The sequence below is a fragment of the Lutra lutra genome, chromosome 17 (assembly GCF_902655055.1).
Source record: "Lutra lutra chromosome 17, mLutLut1.2, whole genome shotgun sequence".
Classification (NCBI taxonomy): domain Eukaryota; kingdom Metazoa; phylum Chordata; class Mammalia; order Carnivora; family Mustelidae; genus Lutra; species Lutra lutra.
In genome coordinates this window covers 44,168,653-44,195,924 of record NC_062294.1, presented here as the reverse complement: position 1 = coordinate 44,195,924, position 27,272 = coordinate 44,168,653, and the positions used below count along the sequence as shown (strand labels likewise).

At 37.7% G+C, this 27,272-nt stretch overlaps 2 protein-coding genes across 4 annotated transcripts in view; both read right to left on the bottom strand.

Annotated features, from left to right (window-relative positions):
* Nucleotides 1-26,867, bottom strand: part of LOC125088549 (uncharacterized) — a 111,343-nt gene extending 84,476 nt beyond the window's left edge. The window contains exons 1-2 of the mRNA XM_047709756.1: nucleotides 26,807-26,867; nucleotides 17,484-17,554 (exon numbers count right to left, since the gene is read on the bottom strand). The gene's annotated coding sequence lies outside the window, so the exon portion shown is untranslated. The remainder of the gene's footprint in view (nucleotides 1-17,483; nucleotides 17,555-26,806) is intronic.
* Nucleotides 1-27,251, bottom strand: part of ZNF566 (zinc finger protein 566) — a 30,102-nt gene extending 2,851 nt beyond the window's left edge. The window contains exons 1-4 of one of the 3 annotated variants that reach the window (XM_047709570.1): nucleotides 27,021-27,251; nucleotides 17,484-17,554; nucleotides 14,207-14,333; nucleotides 13,589-13,663 (exon numbers count right to left, since the gene is read on the bottom strand). In XM_047709570.1, the coding sequence (XP_047565526.1) occupies nucleotides 13,589-13,663; nucleotides 14,207-14,333; nucleotides 17,484-17,554; nucleotides 27,021-27,036 (289 nt within the window). In that variant the 5' untranslated portion in view covers nucleotides 27,037-27,251. Of the gene's footprint in view, nucleotides 1-13,588; nucleotides 13,688-14,206; nucleotides 14,334-17,483; nucleotides 17,555-27,020 lie in introns of all 3 variants that reach the window. The other 2 variants (XM_047709568.1, XM_047709569.1) reach the window with 2 other exon arrangements.
* Between the last annotated feature and the right edge of the window lie 21 nt (nucleotides 27,252-27,272).

Below are 27,272 nucleotides of genomic sequence, written 5' to 3'. Positions count from 1 at the left end.
CAAATGATAAGGAAATAGAGGGTGGCAATCTAGATGGGAGCATGAATGAATCTGAGTATGAGTGGTAGATAAAGAGGGTTCTTTTGGAATTCTGTGATGCTGATCTGAGTTAGGAGAATAGAAAAGTACTTAACAAGTATGTAAGCACTAAGAGTTCTGACCAACTGACAGGAAGGGCATTTGTGGGTTTTAAGAGAAGGAAGAGACTATAATGGTAGTGTTATACTGGAAGTTCAGAGTTACCAGATTAAGTCATGAATTTTGAACTCACACTCAAGTTAACTACAAGCTTTGTTTTCTTGGCCAAAGTTGCTCATTTTTCTGAGCTCTCAATTCTCTATTTATACAATAGAAGTAATAACTCTTATAATCATCGTGAGAATTGTAAATAATATATAAAAGTATTTGTCATAAAGTGTTTAATATTTGAGAGATAATACAAAAGAATCTCTCTACAAAAATGGGTATATTAGGCAAGTGAAGTGTTTTGAAGACCACACTATGGACCAAAAAAAAAAATGAAAATCATTCGAGTACCATTGTCTCTTTCTCTCATATAATTATTCAGCAAATATCCCCTAATCTTGCTCCTAAAATATATCTTAAAACTCTTCCTCCTGTTGTCAGTAAAATATCTAATACATCTCTTGAACATCAGGACAGCCTCTTTCTTTTTTTAATTTCCCCACTTGAGGTTTACAATCCTGAATCCATCCCTTATGATATTTCTCCTACAATAAAAGCCAAACTGCTGAACATGGTCTATAAAGCTCTGAATGACCTAGTTGCTGCCTGCCTCTTCAAACAAATCTCAAGCTATGCTCCCTTTTGGTTGCTAAGCTCCATCATCATGTTGGCCCCATTTTGCAGGTCTTCAGATGCTCCTAGTTTTTAGTTTCTCTTAGGGTCTTTCCAGGAATTTTTCCTTAAGTCTCGTAGATTCCGCCCCCCCGCTCCCCACTGTTGGCCTTGATAACTACTGCCCATTCTCCAAATCTCTAAAGGTCATACTTTTTGAGGCCTTCCCTGATTCCAGGACCAAATTATACCCTCCTTGTAATCACAATTTGTAATTACATATTTAGTCAGGTTCACTTAATATCTTTAACCCTGAATAGGTGTTAAGGTCTTTGTGTTTACTTCATTTTAAAAGTAAAATGTCTATTGCCTTCATCAATGTGTATCCAGTACAGTTATCTGGTACATACTGGAAGATCAACAAATATTTATTAACTGACTTGATCAGCAAGTATTTGAATATATACTCCTTAATAAAAGATGTATTAAAAAATTCCTCTAAAAAAAAAATTCCTCTAGAAAAAAAGGACATACTCTTTTCAAACACCACACAGTGAATATATATTTATTTTACTGTTCCTTCAACTCCCATTAAAGTGATAGTGATGAGATTAAATGAAAGAAGAGACTCCATGAGGACAAAGAATAGGAGAGGGGAGAGCAGCAACAAAATTTTGGAAGCTAGAGTAGTGGTAATGGTAACAAATAAAGTGCCAAAAATAAATAAATAAATAAATAAATAAATAAATAAATAAATAAAGTGTCAAATAAACACTGAAACCTAGGTTGCAGATTGGTCCTACTATACAATCTATTTATTTCCAAGAATTGCAATCAACAGGTATCTTTGAAAGTAGGGTGCATGGTGGGCTGCAAAAAGGAAGATTAATTGAAAATCTGTAAGAAACAGATAGACCTCAGATTGTCAAATCTACCCCAAAAAGCAGGCTGATTCCCTAGCCTGATATCCTCAGTAAACTTTCAGAATCTGGCAATCAAGCTCATTTTATTGATTCCTAGAGAGAAAGTAGAGGATTCCATTCTGGAGAAAACAAGCCTAAAATATGCATAAGTGGTGTGAACCACTGAACCGTTCTAGGCAGATCACTCTACAGTGACTACCACCAATAAATCTACACATCCTCAGATACGAACAAGCTCAGATCAGCTTTTTACTACAACAGTTTTATATGAGCAGACAGCCTTGAGTCATTAACAATTTCAGGAAAAATCTTAATCATGAGAGATTAAAATGAACAAAGAAAAAACTCAGGGGGATGCCTAGGTGGCTCAGTGGATTAAAGCCTCTGCCTTCGGCTCAGGTCGTGATCCCAGAGTCCTGGGATCGAGCCCCACATTGGGCTCTCTGCTCAGCAGGGAGCCTGCTTTCCCCTCTCTCTGCCTGCCTGTCTGCTTGTGATCTCTCTCTGTCAAAATAAATAAATTAAAAATCTTAAAAAAAAAAAACGCAGGAAAGGGAGACAATGGAGAAAAATTTAAAAATTCAGAAAAAGAATGCTTCTAAAAACATAAACAATCTCAAGAGAACAATGTCAGAAAAAATATTCAAAGAACAACTAATGAGAATTAGAACTTAATAAAAATCTCACAGAAAGTACAATAAAAATATGAAAAATAGAAAAAAAGAAATTCTAGAGCTGAGACAAGAAATTCAAGATCTGTATTATGAGTGTTTAATCATTCAAAAAATTTAATGAGTCCATAATATATGTCAGAAATGGTGCCAGGCACCGGAAATAAAAAATGAACAAAGTCTGAAACACAGAGAACAGAGAAGATAATGGGGAATAAGTAATAAGAAAAAAATACAAGAAAACTTCAGATATTTTGTTTCCAGAATGAAATGTCTCAGGGGTGCCCAAATGAAAGAATAAAATCAACATTATATACTCAACTTGAAATATTAGAATGTTATAAATAAATTCTAAAAGTTTCCAAAGAGATTAAACAGATTACATAAAAGACTCAAGAACCTGAATGTGTTTTGGATTTCTCCATGACACTAGATGCTAAATTAATTTTAAAAATCCATGGAGCAATGCCATCGAAATTCTGAAGTTAAGTTTTTCCCCCCACTGATTTTTTTTTTTAAAGATTTTATTTATTTATTTGACAGAGAGAAATCACAAGTAGGCAGAGAGGCAGACAGAGAGGAGGAAGCAGGCTCCCCGCTGAGCAGAAAGCCCGATGTGGGGCTCGAACCCAGGACCTGGGATCATGACCTGAGCTGAAGGCAGCGGCTTAACCCACTGAGCCACCCAGGCGCCCCTGATTTTTTTTTTTTTAAAGATTTTATTTATTTGACAGATAGAGATCACAAGTAGGCAGAGAGGCAGGCAGAGAGAGAGGAGGAAGCAGGCTCCCTGCTGAGCAGAGAGCCCGATGTGGGGCTCGATCCCAGGACCCTAGGACCATGACCTGAGCCGAAGGCAGAGGCTTTAACCCACTGAGCCACCCAGGCGCCCTGAAGTTAAGTTTTTCAACCTAAAATTACATCTCCAGTAAATATCAATGAAAAATGAGGGTGGAATGAAAACATTTTCAGACATTTAAGATTTCATAAAATATACTGTCTACTTTTCTTGAATACTTTCCTCGGTTGGTTTTGGAACATGTGCCTCAGAATAATGAAGGAATAAACCAAGAAAGAGGATGGCAAGAGATCCAAGAGTCAAGGTATATAAATGTATCCAAGGCATCCAAATACAGAAGCAAATCAAAAGAAATTCAAAGGAGCATAGTGAAGGGAATCAGTGGGATAATGAAGAGAAATTCTAAAATAATAGCTATGTAACAGTCTCAGTTGGGATGGAAGAACAGAGGGTTAGAGGAGAAATGTCTCTTAAAAAATAAGCCAGTTATCTGATGTGTTTGAAAAGAGATTAATGAGAGATATTGAGAAAACTAAGCAACTCTCAGTTAAGACAAGGATTAACTGCATGGAAAAAACCAAATCAGATAGGAAGTGAAATGTGACTACAGAGCTCAATAATAAAAAACACTTTACAAAGTCATCAAGTGAACTGAATAATTATTTAAAAATCATGATACTTGGAGGATGAAGGAAGGTGTATGCTAAATCTTCAAATTCCACAGTGAAAAGCCAATTATCACTAAAACAAGAATTCACGAAAAAAAAACTCTCAGAGAAAGGATACAAATAATGACAAAAAAGTAGTAGGAGTCATGGGGAAAGAAAATTATAACAGGAAATCAAATAAATGTAAAATATGAGTTCTAGATGATGCAATGATGCAGATCTAACAAATGAAACAAATTTCCAGTGTTGAACAAAATGGTTAGTAATCACAGAGCTCCTTTCTGTATCGAGCAGAATTTATGAAGAGTTTTAACCAGACATATCTTGGCAGAATTTCTGAGATTCAAAGAAAAAGCCAAGTCCACAGAAGTAAAAACCTGATGAATCCGGTTGTAGCCTATTCATGCCTTTGTGTTTGATGTTGCCCCCAGCAATTTACTCTAAAGTTTTGAATTAGTTATTAGCCTTGAGATATCAGATTTAACATGAAAATATGGATTGCCGACTTCCTGAAAGACAACATTATCTGGAAGCACTGGGCCTGCATTCTCATAGGACAGCTGTCCTAGACTTAACAAGTGCTTACTCCTTTAAGATGTTAAAATGGTATAAATTCTCTCTCATCAGCCAGTCTCCTCACTACTGCCTGGTTCCACAGGGACCCTCAGGTGAGTCTCAGTTGCCATGAACCTTTTACAGTATGGCTTTTCTTAATTTCACCTTCATTCCTGAAACAGTTTTGCTGGATTTGGAATTCTGGGTTAACAGTTCTTTAGCACAATAAAATACTGTTCCGCTTTCTTCTGGCATCTGTGATTTACTAAGAGAAAGAAATCCAGTCATTCGAGTAATTGTTTCCCTATAAATAATGAATTATTTTTTCTATGGTTCTTTCATTACTTTTTTGGTCATCCATTTTCAGCAATTTGATTACTATGTGTCTGGTATGGATGTCTTTGTTTATCTTGTTTGGGGTGGTTGAGATTCCTGAATTGCTTTGTTGTATCTTTTACCAAATTTGGCAAGCCAGTATTTCTTCAAATAGTTTTTTAGTCCTGAACTTTGTCCTTCTGGGACTTCAATGACACATGTTAAACCTCTGTTATTCTCTCACATGCCTCTGAGGCTACATTCTTTTTGAATTTTCAATCTTTATTGTTATTTATGTGAACCAATTTCTTGTGACTTACCTTCAAGTTCACTGATTTCTCCATTATTTCCATTCTATTGAGCTTATCCAGTGAGTTTTAAAAATTTTGGCCACTGTATTTTACAATTCTAAAATTTCCATGTTTCTTTTTATATCCTCTATATTTTAAAGATTTTATTTATTTGACAGGTGGAGATCACAAGTAGGCAGAGAGGCAGGCTGAGAGAGAGAGGTGGAAGCAGGCTCCCCACTGAGCAGAGCGCCCAGTGTAGGGCTCGATCCCAGGACTCTGGGATCATGACCTGAGCCAAAGGTAGAGGCTTTAACCCACTGAGCCACCCAGGCACCCCTTATCCTCTATATTTTAATTGGGTTTTTTGCTAAAGAGTTTATGGGATCTGCATATATATTTTAGATATTATCCCCTTATCAGATATATGATCTGCAAACATTTTGTCACATAATGTAGGTTGTTGCATTTTCATTTTGTTGACAATTTCCTTTGCTGTGCAGAAGACTTTGGGTTTGATGTGGTCCCACTTGTTTACTTTTGCTTTTGTTGTCTTTGTTTTGATGTCAAATTCAAAAAAATCATCACCATGACTGATACCAAGGATCTAGGAGCTTACTGCCTATATTTTCTTCCAGAATTTTTGTGGTTTCAAGTCTTATGTTCAGGTGCTTAATCCATTTTGAGCTGATTTTTGGGTATGGTGTAAGATTTTTGGGTATGGTCTAGTTTCATTCTTTTGCATGTGGCTGTCCAGTTTCCTCAACACCATTTATTGAAGAGACTGTCCTTTCCCCACTGTATATTCTTGGCTCCTTTGTCATAAATTAATTAACCATATGTGTGTTGGCTTATTTCTGGGTTATTTGGTTCCATCGATTGATGTGTCTGTTTTTATGCCAGTACCATACTGTTTTGGTTTTGATAGGTTTTAATATAGTCTGAAATCAGGAAGTGTGAGGCCTCCAGCTTCGTTCGTTCTTAAGATTGTTTTGGCTATTTGGTTCTTTTGTGGTTCTATACAACTTTATGATTGTTCTATTTCTATGAAAATTGCCACTGGAATTTTGATAGGGATTTCACTGAATCTGTAACTTGCTTTGGGTAGTATGGACATTATAATAACATTAATTCTTTGAACGCATGAACAGAAATACCTATTTATTTGTGTCTTTTTACTTTCTTTCATCAGTGTCTTAGAGTTTTCAGTGTATAGGTCTTTCACCTCTTTGGTTAAATTTATTCCTAGGTATTTTATTCTTTTTGATGTAATTTTAAGTGGAACTATCTTAATTTCTCTGAGTATTGATTATTAGCATATAGAAATGCAACTGATTTTTGTATATTGATTTTGTATTCTGGGCCTTCACTTAATTCATTTATTAATTTTTTTAAGGTATTTGTTAAGTATATTCATGGTTTGAAGAAATATTATAGCCATTAAAGTAATGATAGGATAGAAATTTTGATATCCTGGGGAAATAGTTAATGTTATCTTAAATTTTAAAAGTAGGCTAAAAACTTGCATATTCAAGGGTAAGAGAAGGTCATTGAAAAACTGGAAGGAAATATACTAAAATACGATCAATAGTTGCCTTGAGGTGGTAGTATTATATGCCTTTTTCTTTTTTTTCTTTTTTAAATTTTTTATTAACATATAATGTATTATTAGCCCCAGGGGTACAGGTCTGTGAATGTGCCAGGTTTACACACTTCACTCACTTACTAATTTTAATAGTTTTTTGGAGGAGTCGATCTTTAGAGTTTTCTATATAAGTATCATGTCACCTGCAAATAGAGAAAGTTTTACTTCTTCCTTCTAATTTGGATGCCTTTGCTTTCTTTTTCTTGCCTAATTATTCTGGCTAAGACTTCTGGTACTATGCTAATAAAAGTGGTGAGAGTAGGCATCTTATTCCTGATCTTTTTTTTTTTTTTTAAGATAGATTTATTTATTTATTTATTTATTTATTTATTTATTTAGTTTGGACAGACAGAGTTTACAAGTAGGCAGAGAGGCAGACAGAGAGAGAGTGGAGGAAGCAGGCTCCCTGCTGAGTAGAGAGCCGGATGGGGGGCTTGATCCCAGGACTCTGGGATCATGACCTGAGCTGAAGGCAGACGCTTTAACCCAATGAGCCACCCAGGCGCCCCTCTTATTCCTGATCTTAGAAGAAAAGCTTTCAGTTGAGTATGTTAGCTACAGGCTTGTCATATTGCCTTTCTTATGTTGAAGTACATTCCCTCTACAACCACTCTGTTGAGAGTTTTATTCATGGATGCATTTTGGGGAAAAAAAAATTTTTAAGGGGGGAGGAGCAAAGGGTGAGTGGGGGAGAGAGAGAGAGAATATTAAGCAGGCTCCATGCCTAGCAGGGAGCCAGATGTAGGGCTCAATCTCACAGCTCTGAGATCATGACCTGAGATAAAATCAAGAGTTGGGTGCTTAACTGACTGAGCCATTCAGGTACCCACCAAAAAACATTTTTATTTTTTTTAAAAGATTTTATTTATTTATTTGACAGACAGAGATCACAAGCAGGCAGAGAGGCAAGCAGAGAGAGAGAGAGGAAGGGAAGCAGGCTCCCTGCTGAGCAGAGAGCCCGACATGGGGCTCGATCCCAGGACCCTGAGACTATGACCTGCGCCAAAGGCAGAGGCTTAACCCACTGAACCACCCAGGTGCCCCCAAAAAACATTTTTAATGAAACTTACTTAATCTAAGTTTTTAAATTTATATGGAAGACAAAATATAACCAAACACTTCTGAAGGAAAGGGTGGAGGATTCTGTCTTGTTAGAGATCAGGACTTTCTATATAATTAAGACTAATTAGGACAGGGATAGATAAAAAGGCTAATGTGACAAGAGAAACCTATATATACACAGAATTTTAATATGTACAGAAGGAATCTGTGGATTGGTGGATCAGTAGAAAAGGGATGGACTTTTCATTCAATGATGGTAAGATAATTTGTTTTTATATGGGAAAAAATTACAACTGATCTCCACCTCAAACCATTTACAAAATTAATTTTGGTTATGTTAATAGGGCTTTAATAGGAAAGTCAAAACATAAAAATTCTTGAAAGAAAAAATAGGAGGAAAGATTTAAGATTCAAAGATATGGGGGCACTTGGCTGGTTCAGTCAGTAGAGGATCCAACTCTTGATCCTCAGGGATGTGAATTTGAGCTCCACATTGAGTATAGAGATTACTTAAAAATAAAATCTCTCTTTTTTTTAAGATTGTATTTATTTATTTGACAGAGAGAGATCACAAGTAGGCAGAGAGGCAGGCAGAGGGAGAGAGAGGGGGAAGCAGGCTCCCCACTGAGCAGAGAGCCTGACTCGGGGCTCTATCCCATGACCCTGGGATCATGACCCGAGCTGAAGGCAGAGGCTTTAACCCACTGAGCCACCCAGGCACCCCTAAAAATAAAATCTTTAAAAGGAAAAAAAAAATTTTTTTTTTCCTTTTAAAGATTTTATTTATTTATGTGACAGACAGAGATCACAAGTAGGCAGAGAGGCAGGCAGAGAGAGAGGAAGCAGGCTCCCCACTGAGCGGAGAGCCCAATGCGGGGCTCAATCCCAGGTCCCCTGAGATCATGACCCGAGCTGAAGGCAGAGGCTTAACCCACTGAGCCACCCAGGCACCCAAGGAAAAAAATTTTTAAAGAAGACCCTAAAATATGAAGCATATAGCAAAAAAAAGTAGACTGTTTTATAAACTATATATAACTTAACCATTAAAAAATATAATTTAACACACTAACATATAGAATTACTATTCATCAAAAGATATCATAAAATAAATACAGAACCTACAACAAGAAAAGATGTCTACAAAATATGTTATTGACCAAAAACTAGTATCTACAAAATATATAAGAAATTCCTTCCATCTTAGGAAAAAGACAAATACCCTAATACAAAAATGATCAAAATGGCATTACACAGAAGGGGCAATAATGACCAAATAAGGAAAGGCAATCATCTTTAATAGTAACCAGGAAAATTTAATTTAAAACAATGAAATAAGATTTTATACTCATCAGATCATTAAAAAATAAAAAAAAGTATCTTTCAGTATCACTTACAGGGAACGACAGTGATAGAAACACTTGGAAAATGGTTTGGTATTACCTAGTAAAGCTGAGCAAGTATGTATGCCAAGACCCAGCAATTACATTCCTAGGTATTTTTCCTAGCAAATCTCTTGCATATGCAAGTCTAGAGATTTATATATTATTACCTTTTAATTTTATGTTCATTATGTTATATATATCCTATTGATTTGAAAGACAGTGTGTGTATTGGGAATGTCAGAAAGAGAGAGAGAGGGACAGAGAAACTTTAGCAGACTCCTGTCTGAGCCCAGAGCCAGATGCCGGGCTTAGTCCAGGACCCTGAGATCATGACCTAAGCTGAAATCGAGTTGGATGCCTAACTGACTTTGCCACCCAAGGTCCCATTTTGTATACAGTTTTTATTTATTTATTTATATTTATTTAAAATATTTTACTTGTCAGAGAGAGAGAGAGAGAGAGCGCACAAGCAGGGGGAGTGGCAGGCAGAGGGAGAAGCAGGCTCCCCGCTGAGCAAGGAGCCTGAGGTGGAACTTGATCCCAGAACCCAGGGATCATGACCTGAGCTGAAGGCAGATGCTTAACCAACTGAGCCACCCCGACACCCCTAAACTATTTTTTTTTTAAGATTTTGTTTTTTTATTTATTTGACACAGAGAGAGAGAGATCACAAGTAGGCAGAGAGAAAGGAAGGGAAGCAGGCTCCCCGCCTAGCAGAGAGCCCGATATGGGGCTCAATCCCAGGACCCTGGGATCATGACCTGAGCCGAAGGCAGAGGCTTTAACCCAATGAGCCATGCAGGTGCCCCTAAACTATTTTTTTTTTTAAAGATTTTATTTATTTATTTGACAGAGAGAGATCACAAGTAGACGGAGAGGCAGGCAGAGAGAGAGAGAGAGAGAGGGAAGCAGGCTCCCCGCTGAGCAGAGAGCCCGACGTGGGACTCGATCCCAGGACCCTGAGATCATGACCTGAGCCGAAGGCAGCGGCTTAACCCATTGAGCCACCCAGGCGCCCCTAAACTATTTTTTTTTAAATAAATAACTATGAAGAGCCAAATGGTCATAGCTGAAGAATGTATTAGTGAACTAATACAAAATAAGTCAAGGAATTCCATGTAAAGGCAGTATAAATTGGAAAAAAAAAGGATTAAAAAGTAATAGACACTAAGGATGATCCGTATGTTCTAATGTCTAATTACAACCCCAAATAATAGAGAATATGTTCTGTTCATGGTCTTATGGTAAGCAAAGACTTCTTAAAGAGAACAACAACAACAACAAAAATAGATAATGTGATTTTGGTTATATAAGAATCAAAAACAAGCCGAGGAAGAATTTCTCACATACAATCTAATGAGTGTGAAGTATAAAAGACTGATAAATTTGACTAAAATTAAGAACTTCTGTTCACAAATGAAACCACAGAGCTAAAAGACATTTCAGAATGGGAGAAGATATTTACAATTTTAGAACACTGAATGTATGTATAAGCAAAATATATAGAGAATCCTTACACATCATTAAGAAACATAGAAAGAATCCAACAGAAAGACCTTTTTAAAAGACCTGAATAGGCAATTTACTAAAGAAGAATTTCAAGAGACCAATAATGATATGAAATGTGTTAAACTCATCAGTAAAAAGGGAGATGCAAACTAAAACCACACTGACCTATACTATACACTCATCAATTGGAAAAAAACCCAAGCATGACAATACCATATGTTAGGAAATGTGCAATCATAAGAGCTCTCATATACTGCTGGTGGGATTGTAAATTAGTCAACTTTAAAGAAAAGTTGAAAATTTGGCAGCTGAAGACATGATGTCTTAAGATCTACTCCTCTCCTAGTCCTAAAACACAGAAAATGTTTAGAGTAGCTGATTGTAATGGTCAAAAACTGTAAACAACCCAAATGTCTATGAACAATAGAACTATTAAACTGTGGTATATTCATATAATGAAATGAATCAAGTCTGACTACAAGCAACACTACGTATGAATCTTAAAAGCAAAATGCTCAAGAAAAAAGACTTAAAAGAATATGAATATATATAGTGAGGATTCCATATATATAAAATTCAAACTCAAGTAAAACTAAACTGTATGGTGGACGGTACTCTTAGATAGTAAAACTATGAAAGGACACAAAGATATTGTGGATACAAAGAGATCTGTGTTGGTAGTGCTGTAGTTCTTGACCTGGGTAATGGTTCCATGAAAGTTCACTGTTGGAATGTGCACCTGCAGTTTGTTACATTATTTGTGATAATGACAAAATAGTAACTTCTAGGTGTATCTATCTCTCTAGGTCACCTAGTAAGTGGACAGATGAATAAAAGAAATAGAAAAAGAGGCCCTGAAATACAAACTAACATAAATCAGAACTTATTATTGAATAGGCAGATAAAACAATGATGAATCAGCTAAATGACGACATGGCGCTAAAATGTGTGTGTGTGTGTGTGTGTGTGTGTGTGTGTGTGTGTGTGTGTGTGTGTGTGAGCGACGGAGGTTAATTGATTTAGACTCTCAATTTATACCTTATTGCAAAAGAAACTTAAAATGGATTTAAATGGTATAAAACAAATTACAGAAGATTTTAAAAAACAGAATAAAGTATAAAATTTGTAGAGGACCATCAATTTTCTAAAATCGGAAATCACAATAATCACTAAGGAGCTACAAACACATGGAAAATACATACTAAAGACGCCAACGCAAATTAAAATTAAAAAAGTAAAAGCACCTTCTGGAAATGGGTAAATGATTTTTTATTTCATAAAATCCATAAAAACTGAGTGAAAAAATAAGGATAGTAGTAGATGAAAAGGGTAAAACTCAGTAGTGAGCAAGTTAAAGACAATAGCACCATTAGGATGAAAATGTCCATTCTCACTAGTATTCAATATAATGACATGAAAACAATCCAGTATACCAAGAAATTTATTAGGGATGATAAAGGCATTAAAGTTACATACGGGAAAAAAATGTCCATATTTTTTAGAATTATATACTGAGATTATGCAAAGGTGAAATGACATGGAGTCTTGGATTTATCCAAAATACTTAAACAACCATGGCAAAGCACTGACCTCCTGGCTGCTCCCTGAATAAAGCCAATGCACACCCGCTTCAGGATCTTTTACTATCTGGCTTCCTCCCTCTGGAATGTTCTTCCTTCCAGTAACCACATACAATGATTTACTGCTATACTTCTCTGAGTTTCTGTCAAAATGTCACCTAATTGGAAAAGTTTCTCCTTCCCTATCCTATAAAGTAGCATCCTCTATCCCCTTTCTCTACTCTTCCTTTTTTTTTTTTTAAGATTTTATTTATTTGATAGAGATTACAAGTAGTCAGAGAGGCAGGCAGAGAGAGAGGAGGAAGCAGGTTCCCCGCTGAGCAGAGAGCCTGATGTGGGGCTCGATCCCAGAGACCCACTGAGACCATGACCTGAGCCGAAGGCAGAGGCCTTAACCCACTGAGCCACCCAGGCGCCCCTACTCTTCCTTTTTAGCACTTACTATTACATGACATATATTCATTTATTTTTGTACCTATCTCCGCATAGGAGAGTAAGCTCTGGGAATAGAGATTTTGCATTCATTGCTGTAATATCAGTGTTGAGAATAGTGCTAGGCATACAACAGGTACTCAATAAACATATACTAAATGAATGAATGTGCTCTCCTGTTTAAACTCCTTTATACCAATTCTGTTTATCATTGCCAGCTCCAAGTTCTCAGTGGAGGCACAGAGCCTTTATTTCCAATATTCTAAAGTTAATGACAGGCACACTCAAATCTCCCTCTATGACATCTATACAGATTAATTTCTATATCCTAATCCCTTATTTTTTCTGAGCTCCCTACTCCCAACCTCTCTTATGATGGTTCTACTTTATAGAAATTATATATAGATGTGCTCTCGTGCCTCTATTAAGCTATACATTCTGAAATTGCTTATTCCTTTTTTAATCTCTGCAGTATCTAGCAGAGTACCTCATACATTCAAAAAACAGTAAATGTTTGTTATAAGTATGAAAAGTTTGTTATAAGTATGAGCTCCTTTATCTAAAAAACCCTAAAGAAAATAAGCCTTTGTCAATATAGAATAAAAATCTATGTCAGGAGACAGTGGTGCTTTTTTAAGATTAAATACAAAAGAAGATGAGAAGTGATGAGGAATTAGATCCAAAATATGGACAGAAAGGAATATCATTAGAGGGGGTAGAGGAGGTCACTGGCTGGTTAGAACTGGGCAAGAATAAGAGGAACTGGAAAGAGGTATAAGAGGAGAAAAGCATGTAGAGTGTTAAGTAAGGGGGAAAGGTAAAGTTCATTTGAAAGCTCATGCTGAAAAGGCTTACTTGCATACAAGGGACCTAAAGCTTTTAAGGGGAGATTCCCAGATAGCACCTCAAAGGTGCAGTCTTTCCACTGACCAACTCATTACCTGCTATGCCTCACTTACCTGGCCACTGGTCTCTTGTTAGCTCTCTGTCAACCAACCAGGGCTCCTTCCCCTGCTCCAAGAAGGAGATCACATCTGGTTTAGAAACAGAATGTCCTGCTTACAAAAGAAGTAACGAGATAAGTTTATGATGAGAATATCCCAGGATTTAAATTTAGTCCTTTCATTAAGAAAGAGTCAAAGAAAGGTATATCAGATTTATGAAACATAACAGAGGACTTGACAGTTCCCCCATAACTCAACACAGCTTCTTTTTTCTAATCCTACAATATTAAAAACATTCTTCTTTTTTTTTTTTTTTTGTTTTTTTACTTGTTTAAAGATTTATTTATTTGACAGACAGAAATCACAAGTAGGCAGAGAGGCAGGCAGAGAGAGAGGAGGAAGCGGGCTCCCTGCTGAGCAGAGAGCCCGATGTGGGGCTCGATCCCAGGACCCTGGGATCATGACCTGAGCCGAAGGCAGAGGCTTTAACCCACTGAGCCACCCAGGCGCCCCTAAAAACATTCTTCTAAGCACAGGATGTCGAAATACCTACTTGAAAGGTGGGTATTTCAGTCGGGAGAAAGTAGATCTTCTAAGGGCAGAATCTGAATTATTATGGACAGACGTCCTTACCCATTGAAACCAGGTGGCTGTAATTCTCCAACATCACATCTCTGTATAAATCTCTCTGATCATCATTCAGGCATTCCCACTCCTCCTGAGAGAAGTCTATGGACACATCACTGAACATCACTGACTCCTGGAACAACAACCATGTATATGACTTGATTAATAAAAAAATGTGGGTTTTTTGGTGAAGGGAGGAGAAAAGAAAAGAATAAAGGTAGAAATGAAAAACAACAAGCATATAGAGTAGGGCTGGATGTTTGGGACACAACTGGAGGACTGTGAACCTATCAGCTAGAATGATCTTGTGTTTCCATGTTCATTCTGTTTCCCCCAGATAAAACTGGGAAGGTACAAAATCCTGTTAAGAGGGGTATCCCAATTAAATGAAATAGTATATACAAATGGCTAGCATAATACTTCCCATACAATAAGTTATCAACACATGTGAGCCTCTTTCTCTCTCATCTTTTCCCCAATAGCTAAGAGTAAAATTTCAGAATAAGGGATAAAGAGAAGATATTAGAAGTACCCAGACCGTAGATCATATAAAAGACATCAAGAGTCAGAAAGGCAATGAGGTTCTCAAGAACACTACTAAAAACAAGAAATGACAAGAACAATTCTTCAATATGGTGATGGAGAAAAGAAATTCTGACCTAGATTACATAACCAAACTATCATTCTGTTGTGAGGGTTGAAAAAGACATTTCTAGACATAAAATTTATGGACTGCAGCACAATTTCTTAGGAAACTACTGGAAGTTCTCCATCAAAAGGATGGGAATAAACCAAAAAGGAGGAAGACGTAGTATTCAAGAAATAAGTGTCTCAGGTAAACAAAAAGGGAAAGTCTTGGGAAAGCTATGCAGCAGGTCCAGAGAGTAATCAGACCAGTTGGGAGCAGGAAAAGGGGAAAGGAGGGTGGCAGTCTCCACACTCAAAACAAATGATGTGTCTGACCAGAGGGAAAACATGGACAACTAAGCAAAGGGGGAAAAAAAAGCAATTTAACTCCAGGAAAAATGAAAGGTTGTAACAGGACAGCGGTATGAGCTGGCGCAGCAATGAGCAATATTCGCAGTCATAATATTCTGTATACTACTAATGTGACAACAAATTGTAATATAATTAATAACAGAATCAGAGGAAATGAAGGGTGCAATACAAGAATACAATGTCCCTTCCACTCTGCAGTAAGTCATGAGAGTAAAACGGATTCAGCAAAAGACAGCAATTAAACCATATTTAAGAGAGTTGAGTTGCCTTTTAGGGGTAGGACTGGCGATGGGGCAAGATTGGAATAGCACTACTTCACTTGTAAAATGTGTAAAATGACTTTAAAAATTTTTTATCTTAGAAAATTAAATTTGCATGAAATTCAAGACTGATCCTTTCTCATATCACTCTATTATATAAGAGCTAATTCCTTGTTACAACAAATTCTTTTTTTTTTTTTTTAAGATTTTATTTATTGGGACGCCTGGGTGGCTCAATTGGTTGAGCAGCTGCCTTCGGCTCAGGTCATGATCCCAGCGTCCTGGGATCGAGTCCCACATTGGGCTCCTTGCTTGGCGGGGAGCCTGCTTCTCCCTCTGCCTCTGCCTGCCATTCTGTCTGCCTGTGCTCGCTCGCTCTCCTCTCTCTCTGACAAATAAATAAAAAAAAAATCTTAAAAAAAAAAAAGATTTTATTTATTTATTTGACAGAGAGTGAGAGATCATAAGTAGGCAGAGAGGCAGGCAGAGAGAGACGGGGAAGCAGCTTCCCCACTGAGCAGAGAGCCCAGTGCGGGCCTCGATCCCAGGACCCTGAGATCATGACCCAAGCCGAAGGCAGATGCTTAACTACTGAGCCACCCAGGCGCCCCAACAAATTCTTTTTATAAGCATGTTTTTTTTTTCACTGAATAATAGTCTATTATATGGATATAAAACAAGTTTTCTTTTGTTTTCAGACACTGAGGTTGAAGGTGATTTTTAAAGAGCTCCCCAGATTGGCCCAATTTTACTCATAACTACCCGTTGCTCCAAATTCCCTTTGTTCCTGTGCTATAGGAAAGTGATGGAAGATGATCCAGATTCACACAACAACATTACTGAAGTCTATTTATTGTGATGATCTGGTGAAGTGTCAGAGCTTTCTACTAACCAGGAGTCATCGCCCCAAATGTGAAAGGCCCATGCACCAGGAGATTTTCCCACATACTACGACTGAAATCAAGCAAAACCATTCCTTATGTTTTCCTCTTTGAAAACCTAGGTCTGTGGTGATCAGGGCTTTTCCCTATGAGGTGCCCCTAATTACTCATCTCCATCCTATCTAATCACTGTCCAAGCAAATTAGGTTCATTAACAAATGGAGAACAGATTTCTGTTCTATCAAGATTTCTGGCAGAAGTCTAAGACAGAAGATGCTGAAGGACTTACTAAATGAGTAAATTGCTTAAAAGAATACGGAACCGAGGAGGGTCTTGGGGTTGTTTAAGAAGAAATGGGGATCAGGTTCCTGAATGGGGACCATGTTAACCAGGGTAAAAGTTTTTTCTAAACCTGGTCTCAGCCAGACCATTTCTACATTATGTAATTAGCAATCTTTTTGTAGGAACAAATAAGGATTCTTGAAGGAATCCATAAGCAATTTTCTGATGGATTTTAATCTGATTAAGACCTCTTCAGAGAGACTTCTTATCCAACCACTTGGTCCTCTGTTACATGTAATTTAAGAGTATAAAAATCTTTAAGCAGGCTTTGTTTTTTCCAACAATGGTTATAGAACCACTTCTTTTTTCTATAAATATCTCCACCAAGAGAGACATTTTAAAAAATATTTTTTATTATGTTATGTTAGACACCGTACAGTACATCATTGTTTTTGATGAATTGTTCCATGATTCATTGTTTGCATATAACACCCAGTGGTCCCTGCAATATGTGCCTCCTTAATAGCTATCACTGGGCTCACCCATTCCCCTACTCCCCTCCCCTCTAAAACCCTCAGTTTGATTCCCGGAGTCCAGAGTGTCTCATGATTTGTCTCCCTCTCTGATTCCCCCCACTTCATTTTTCCTTTTCTTGAAAGACATTCTTTTAATTGACTTACTGGAGACCTTTTTCTTTAGAGCAAGGGTAAGAAAACTTTGATATAGACATTGCTTTTAACTAAACTGTCTGAAAGTTGTTTTCTTTTTTAAGCACCAAAAATATCATGATGAGGGAAGCAAATATTTACATATACTAGGGGTAAAATGATTCTATTTGAGCAAAAGGAAATGGCACCTCACCTGAGCCATGGCTTTGGTATTTGTAGAAAAAGGCCGGTCGTCCTCTGGGCTCCTCTTGGAAAAGGGCAAAGCTGGAGAAGACGAAAGAAGCTACATAAGATCCCACTTGCCTCATAGCTCCCAGAATGATCATTTCCCTCTGCTCACTCTGCACAAACACTTGAGGGTTCTCAGTGAGAAAAATGAAAAATCTTTCAGTGAGGGGAATCAGTGAGAAAAATCTTTCATTATCCCCTATTCTAGAGACCTTAGTCTGACTGGAGGAGGACAGATTTCAATAATCTGATATGGCTTGGAGAATACAGAGTACATATACACACAAAGATACAAATTTTTTTACACAAATGATAGCATATTATACACACTGTTACACATACTGCTATTTTTACTTAATGTATCTTGACCTGGATCCCAACGAGTACATTCAGAGCTACGTAATTCCCTAAGCTACATTTATTTCATTAAATGGATACACTTTAATTTATTTAACCAATCTGCTGCCCAGGACCATTTGGATTGGCTCCTTTCACTATAACAAACAATGTGGTAATAAATATCCTTGTATATATATCATTTACCTTTATATGAATTCTGAATAACTCCTAAAAGTTGTTCATATACATTTTAGTTGGGATATACACTTGTTAAAACAGTTGTTAATGATCTTGGATTGGACAATCAAGTCTCAGGTCCTGACCAAGAAACAACTCGTTGAAGAACCAGATCCTCTAATCTGGCCCAGTTTGAGAAGACTGTTTGGGGCTAATGAATCTTAAGAAAAGTGAAATGCAGAAAAGCAAACAAAGCAATATTACAAAAACTTTAGGAACATATTTAAATAAGTATAGCAATAGGAAGAAATTAAAAAGTGTAGAAATTGACTAAATCTTTATCACTGATGCTTTAGAATGTTTTAATTGTAAGTGTAGTAATAGAATCTGTAATAATTGCATATATTTTGTATGTTTAAGACATTTACAATGTCCTAAAGAATGTTATACTAAAATACTAATAAGGGGCGCCTGAGTGGCTCAGTCGGTTAAAGCCTCTGCCTTCGGCTCAGGTCATGATCCCAGAGTCCTGGGATCGAGCCCCACATCAGGCTCCCTGCTCAGCAGGGAGCCTGCTTTCTCCTCTCTCCCTCTCTGCCTACTTGTAATCTCTGTCTGTCAAATAAATAAATAAATAAAATCTTTAAAAAAATAAAATAAAATAAAATAAAATACTAATAAAAGTCTAAATTGTTTAAGGGGAGTGAATGAATTTGAGATCAATACTGAAATGTTTAATAAAATATGGGTTTTTTTTTATTGATATGTATTAGATATAGGTGTCTCAGTTGGTTAAGCATCTGCCTTTGGCTCAGGTCACAATCCCAGGGTCCTGGGATCGAGCCCCAAGTTGGGCTCCATGCTCAGTGGGGAGTCTGCTTCTCCCGTTCCCTCTGCTCCCCTCCCCTGCTCCTTCCAGCCCCCCCCACCCCCATTCCTTGCTCCACCCTCCTTGTGCACGCTTGCTCTCAAGTAAATAAATAAAATCTTAAAAAAGAGTAATTGCATGTAAAATCCACTGCCCAGGAAGTAGAACCTTGTTATCAATTATTTAATGGGTACTTCTACCCCCAAACACTCACTGCATTCCCTCAGGGATATATCTATTTCAGGAAACAAAAACCAAAGTAATTCACAAATGTCTCTTCTTTAAAATCTGAAAGCACTCCTTTAATATTTTTATTATTATTACTATTTATTAAGCTCTTAGTACTTTTTAAAAAATAAACCAACATAATCTATTGTGTGGCAGGCATTGTGCTAGATACTAAAGAATCAACAATAATCCAGGAAGACCTGGAAACAGGACTCCTTCTCCCATACTTCTCACTTTAAGTCCCCCTTTCTGGTCTCTCATAATGGCCTTTCCTTGGTTAAAGGGACATCCTCAAGTGCTGCACCTTCCAGGTAGAATGGGCAGGAACATTCTTACTTCAATAGTCCATACTGTTTGTTATACTCCCAACCCTTTTCACGTTTGCTCCTACAGTATATCCTCTCTGGCTGAATTCTTGCCATCTGGAGATCTATTCCTCCCTTGTAAAGCCAATGATCTCTGTGGCCAAGACTGGAATATGCTTGCAAAATAACCATACCTCGGGTATGGAGCACCACCAGAAGACAATACTACAGACAAGAGAGTCCTTTGAAATCTAGTAAATAAAATTTTTGAGAATTTTGTACTCTTACAAATAAGCCGGTCTTTTAATAAATATGTCTAAATTATTTCCAACATATCCTGAAAATTTCCTGTATGTTAATAATTGCATTTGTCTTATATAATGAGAAGGCTAGACGTAGGTAGTGGTTGCCCTTGGCCTCCAGGATTGTTTTAGACACTGTATCATCCAAGTAAAAATTGCTAGACATGGTTGGAGAGAAAACCAGAAAACAGAAGCAGAACTATGGACAATTCAGATATTAGAACTGGCAAACAAATAATTTAAAATAGCTATAATTAAAATGTTAAAAAAATTAAAAATATAGGCAAATGGATAAAATAAAAAAATTAAACAGAACTGAAATCTATAAAAAAGAATCAAATAGACAAACTAGATCAGTAAATTAAGAAATCAGGAAGTTGGGGCACCTGGCTGGCTCAGGGGGAAGAGCATGCAACTCTTGATCTTGGGGTTGTGAGTTTGAGCTGCATAAAGGGTATAGAGATTACCAAAAAAAATAAATAAAATAGGAATGCCTGGCTGGCTCAGTTGGTTAAGTATCTGTCTTCAGCTCAGGTTATGATCCCAGGGTTCTGGGATCGAGTCCCACATTGGGCTCCTTGCTCAGCAGGGAGTCTGTTTCTCCCTCTGCCTCCTGCTCCCCCTTTTTGTGTGCTCTCTCCCACCCCTGACAACTAAATAAAATCTTTAAAAATAATAATAAAATAGGGGCGCCTGGGTGGCTCAGTGGGTTAAGCCGCTGCCTTTGGCTCAGGTCATGATCTCAGGGTCCTGGGATCGAGTCCCGCGTCGGGCTCTCTGCTCAGCGGGGAGCCTGCTTCCCTCTCTCTCTCTCTGCCTGCCTCTCCGTCTACTTGTGATCTCTCTCTGTCAAATAAATAAATAAAATCTTTAAAAATAATAATAATAATAATAATAAAATAAAATAAAATAAAATAAAAAGAAATTAAGAAGTCACTGTATGGCTTTAACATGAGACTAGACAAGCAAAAGACAGAACTACTGAACTCAAAGACAAGTCAAAAACAAAAAAACCCATATGAAGTGCAGAGGAAAAACAAAACACAAAGAACAGAAGTGACATAACTAAAAGATGAACCATATATGTAAGTGGAGCCTCTGAAGAAGAAAAGAGATCACAAAATAATTAATACCTGAACTGATTAACTGATAAAAAGCCTCAGCAAGAGTTTCAAGAAGCTCAGCAAACCTAAATAAGAAATAAAAAGGAAAATACACAAAACAAAAAGGAAAGCCACAATCAGAGAAAAGTCTTGAAAGTACCCAGGAGAAGAAAAGACACAAAGAAAGAAAAGGATAACAAAACAAAAAGAAAGAAAGAAAGAGAAAAGAAAGAAAGAAAACACAAACAAAATCAGGAATGAAAAAGGGAACATCATTATACACATCACAGACATTAAAAACATAATAGGGGCACCTGGGTGGCTCAGTGGGTTAAGCCTCTGCCTTCGGCTAAGGTCATGATCCCAGGGTGCTGGGATAGAGCTCCGCGTCGAGCTCTCTGCTCTGTGGGGAGCCTGCTTCCTCCCCTCTCTCTGCCTGTCTCTCTGCCTACTTGTGATCTCTGTCTGTCAAATAAATAAATAAAATCTAAAAAGATAAAATAAAATAAAATAAAATAAAAACATAATCAAAGAATACTAATAACTTTATGCTATTAAATTTAAAAGCTTATATGAAACACATAAATTCTTTTAAAAAAAATTCCAAAGTGGACAAAACAAAAAACCTGAAACATCTGAAGAAGTGAATTGATTCCATAGTTTAAAAATTTTCCAGGATGAGGGGCGCCTGGGTGGCTCAGTGGGTTATAGCCTCTGCCCAAGGTCCTGGGATCCAGAAGGGCGTTGGGCTCTCTGCTCAGCAGGCAGACTGCTTTCTCCTCTCTCTCTCCCTGCCTCTCTGCCTACTTGTGATCTCTGTCTGTCAAATAAATAAATCTTTTTTTTTTTTAAAGATTTTATTTATTTATTTGACAGACAGAGATCACAAGTAGGCAGAGAGGCAGGCAGAGAGAGAGAGAGGAGGAAGCAGGCTCCCTGCAGAGCAGAGAGCCCGATGCGGGGCTCGATCCCAGGACCCTGGGATCATGACCTGAGCCGAAGGCAGAGGCTTAACCCACTGAGCCACCCAGGTGCCCCTGTCAAATAAATAAATCTTAAAAAATTTTTTTTTTCCAGGGTGCATGGGTGGCTCAGTCAGTTAGGCATTTGGCTCTTGGTTTCAGCTGAGGTCATGATCTCAGGGTCCTGAAATTAAGCCCCAGTGTGGGGCTCTGTGCTCAGCATGGAGTCTGCTTGGGATTCTTGGGATTCTGCTTGGAATTCCCCCTCTTTTCCCTCCCCCTTTGCTCCTCCCCCTGCTTAAGCCTCTCTAAATTAATAAATAAACTGGGGGACCTGGGTGGCTCAGGCCATGATCGCAGGGTCCTGGGATCGAGCCTCGCATCTGGCTCCCTGCTTGGAGGGAAGCCTGCTTCTCCCTCTCCCACTACCACTGCTTGTGTTCCCTCTCTCTGTCAAATAAATAAACAAAATCTTTAAAAAGTAATAATAAAATAAGTAAATAAAAATCTTCCTATCAAGAAAATTTCAGGCCCAGACACCTTCACCAGCAAATTCTTCCAAATTTAAGGAAAACCTTTAGTCTTATATGTAGTGAAGAGAAAAACACAGTGAACTCCTCCCAACTCATTTTATGAGGCTGATATAAGCCTGATGAGAAAACAAAGACATTAAAGAAAAGAAAATTATGGGCCAGTATTTCTCATGAACATATATGCAGAAATCCCATAAAATATCAGATCTAACCCAGTCAAATTCTTGAAAAGTTTAATACATTACAGACAAGTAGGTTTTACTTCAGGAATGAAAGAATGGTTCAAGATATGAAACTTAAGATAATTTACCACATTGATAACAGTAAAAAAAAAATCAAGAAAATGCATTTGCCAAATTCAGCCCTCATTAATGTAAAAATCTTAGCAAATGAGGAAGAGAACTTCCTCAACTTGATAAATAGCATATACAGTGGGTGTTTTGTAGATGCTAGACACAAGGACAATATACAAAAAATAACCATACTTCTAGCAACAGACAACTGGAAAATGAAAGAAAATTCTAAAAACCATGTACAATTTCAACAATAAATGTCAAATACCCAGGTACAAATCTAACAAAAGATGTGCACGAAAAACTACAACAAACCGTTGAGAGAAATTAAAGACCTTAACAAATGTAGACATACACCATATTTATTAATTGGAAGATTGAATATTGATAGGATGGCAATTCTCCCCAATTCAACATATAGAATCACACACAAAACCCCAAAAAGGATTTTTCATTTTTTGTGAGAATTAACAAGTTGATTCTTTCTTTTTTTTTTTAAAGATTTAATTTATTTATTTGACATAGAGAGACACAGCAATAGAGGGAACCCAAGCAGGGGGAGTGGGAGAGAGAGAAGCAGGCTTCCTTCCAAGCAGGGAGCAGGATGTGGGGCTCGATCCCAGGAGCCTGGGTTCATGACCTGAGCCGAAGGCAGCCGCTTAATGACTGAGCCACCCAGACACCCCAACAAGTTGATTCTGACATCCCTTAAAAGGACTTACAAAAGCCAACACGGTCTTGAAAAAGAAAAGAAAAGTTGAAGGACTAATACTATAGATCTCAAGACAGTGCCACTGACAAAAGATAATAAAACAGAATATAGTCCAGAAAGAGGGCCACATATATGTCACCTGACTTACGATAAAAGCCTCCTATATTTCAGATGTCCAAGGACGGTGTTTTTAATAATACCATACACAAAAACTGATTCAAGGTGGACCACAGACTTAAATATGAATGCCAAATCTATAAAGCTTCTAAAAGAAAATAGAATATCTTCAGGAACTTGGAAATAAAGATTTCTTTTCAAGATACCAAAAACAAACAAACAAACAAAAAAAACACTAATCACAAAGGACAAAGGGCTAAAAACCTTCTAGGAAAATGAAAATGGGAAAAGATACACATAAGCATAAGAAAGTACTCAAAAATGATGCCATGATAAAAGGACACAGGAGCTAATTTGAAGGAGTTCCTAATGGCCAAATCTGGGACAATTTGAACAACAAAATATATAACAATAATAATGGGTTAAAACTCACAGAGTACAATAAATACCCAGGAGTTAATAAATAGTTGAATAAACACACAAGGAATAAAGGATAGCTCTTTATAGAATTTAAATTAATAAATATAGAAAGAATGATGAAAAGAGAAGATCACCACTAGATAAACATCACAGTAATAATTGTTACAGACAAGAATGATCAATGGATGGTAAAATTAATGGGTGAAGTTTGATGAGAACAGTATTTTGTTTTAAAGTTTATTTAAGTAATCTTCATACCCTGAACATGGGGCTCAAACTCATGATCCCAAGATCAAGAGTCACATGTTCTTCTGACTCAGCCATCTAGAAACCCCCATGAGAACAGTATTTTTGCATAGTCTCAAAGCATCTCTGCACAAGATACTTACTAATTAAAAAGAGAAAAATGGGGGCGCCTGGGTGGCTCAGTGGGTTAAGCCACTGCCTTCGGCTCAGGTCATGATCTCAGGGTCCTGGGATTGAGTCCCGCATCGGGCTCTCTGCTTGGCAGGGAGCCTGCTTCCCTCCCTCTTTCTGCCTGCCTCTCTGTCTACTTGTGATCTCTCTCTGTCAAATAAATAAATAAAATCTTAAAAAAAAAAAAAAAAGAGAGAGAAAAATGGTAGTTTTACCTCAACCAAGTGATCATAGTTAACCTACAAGTAAGAAATATATTGATAACATTATATAACATTATATAACACCCTGAGAAGAATAGAAACATAATTTCTGTGATCTTTCAAAAAGTCTGGTCTAAATTTAACTATGAGGAAAAAGCAGACAAATCTAAATTGAAAGACATTCTACAAAATAACTGGCCAGTACTCTTCAGAAGTATCAAGGTCATGAAAGATAAAAAACACTAAAGAACTATGTCTGATAGGAAGAGATCAGACAATTAAATCAATGTGGGAATCTGCTGTTGGATCCTGGAAAAGAAGAGGTTGCTGAGAAGATAATTAGCAAAATTTCGATAAGGTCTGTAAATTAGTCAAAAGTCTTATATCCATGTGAATTTTCCATGGATATAATTTTCATCATTGTACCAAGGGCACCTGAGTGAAGAATATATAGGAATTCTTTACACTATATTTTTGATATGGAAATAAGGTTTTTTAAAATGAAGAAAAAAAATTTTTAAAGGACAGTGGGCAAAAAGACCTAAACAGACACTTTAAGAAACAGGATATCCAAATGGCCAATAAACCTCTGAAAAGGTGCTGAACATCATTACCCATCAGGAAACGCAAATTAAGAGTGCAATGAAATTCCACTATACAACCACCAGAATAGTTAAAATAAAAGACTGACAATATCAAACAGAGATGATGAGGAGCAGCTGAAACTCTCATATATTGCTGGATGAATTGGTACAACCACATGACAGATTGGTAGTATCTATTAAATATATGCCCACTGTATGACCTAGCAATTCCACTCCTAAGTATTTAGCCAAGAGAAAAGTGTTTACATGTTCACCAAAAGCATAAAATGTTCATAGCAGCAATACAGTCTGTAATAGCCAAAAACTGTTAACCATCATGTGTCCATCATAGTGGACATAGTGTAAGCAATTAATAATTTACAATATATCCCCATATGTAATGAGAACTAAGTACAACAACATACAACATGGATGAATCTCAGACATAAAGTGGAAGAAAAGAAACCAGGCATAAAAGAGCACATGCTATACAATTCCATTTATATAGAAGTTCAGGAATGGGTAATTGATGGTGACTTCTGAACAGGGATTGTGGGAGAAATAACTGGGAAGGGGCATGAGGTAATCTTCTTGGGTGCTGGCAAAGTTCTTAATGTTCATTTAGGAAATTGTGATAGAGCTCTATTCTTAAGATTTGTGTACTTTATATATGCTATATCTCATAAAGTGTTTTAAAAAAACTATCAGAGCCATGTTTTGTTAGGGACATGGAACAATGAGATGTTTCAAACGTTGCTGTGCAAGCATAAATTTGTGCACCCATTTAGGTAATCATTTTGGTACTATTTAGTAAAGTGCAAGATGTCATATGACCCAGAAATTCCATTGTCAGGTAGATGAATTCATGCACATGTATCCTCTGTAAAAGAATGCTGTGGCAGCACTGTTTATAAAGTCAGAAACTAGAAATAGCTCAAACGCCTATGGTTAGTTGAAGGGATAACTGGTATACTTCGAAGGACAGAATATGATATAGCAAAGAAAACAAATGAACAACTACTATATATGATAATTCCCAAAAACATAGTTATACAAATAAAAACAAAAGAAAAAAGACAATATGATAGCATTTGTGAAAGTTTTAAAATGAGGGAAAACTACAGTATGATACTTAAGTAGACCACTAAATGAAAAAAACTCATACGTTTATCCAGTCACCCAATCATAATCACACGACCACCAAGGGGACATAGAGCTAGAGGTAACCCACCACCAAAGCAACAGGACCACACACCCAGGGCCTCAAATGGTCACATGAGCACGATCACACATTTACCAAGAGGACATTCAGTCACAACCGCACTGCCACAAGCACATGACACCTGCAGATAGTCAAACAGTCACAATCACATTAACCACAGATAAAACCACATAGTATTCACAGGTACCCCAACCTGTAATCTGCAGCACACCGTCAATGTCGCACGATCGCACACCCTTACGGGGACAAACGCTGTATCACATCCACCGAGTCACACACACTCCCCACAACCTCATACACAATGCCGCACGTGGTCCCAAATCACACACACACACACCACCGGGTCCCCTCCAATCATACCAGCACAGTCACGGGCTCCCAGACTGGGCTGCACACTGGTAATCACTGGAAGCACACACTCACCATAGGAACAGATAGTCACAACCACACGATCATTCACCACATACCACCAGATACAATCCTACAATTTCAATCTAACTTACCCCGCAGTACAAAGCCGAGCCTCCGGTTCCTCCGGAACCTCTCCTGCGGTTCCTCACCTCAGGCCTTCCAAGCTTCCAAAAAGAGCAGCACGCCCACAGTGCTGCAACAGTTGCAGACCTGTGGGTCCAGCCAGCGCGTGACTTTCAGGCTGAATTCACGCGAGAATCGCAAGGACGCTGAGGAGTCTTCTGGGAAATGTAGTCAGAAAGTTACCTGTGGCGAGCAACATGGCTCCCGGCCGCCTGGTTTTCTATCAAGGGTTAGCTGCAGCCCCGCTTGCTTAAAGGATTGCTCCCCCTCATGGGACCGCGCACCGGAGGCCACGCAGAGCCTGGTTCAGCCTTAGGCAGTGGCTTCCAAGGAAGGCCACTCCGACGTGTTTGAAATCGGGCTCCTTCTCCGGCCCACCGTATTATCCCCAGGATACGGGCTCAGGAAGAGGAGGGCTAGTTTGGTTTAGGTAAG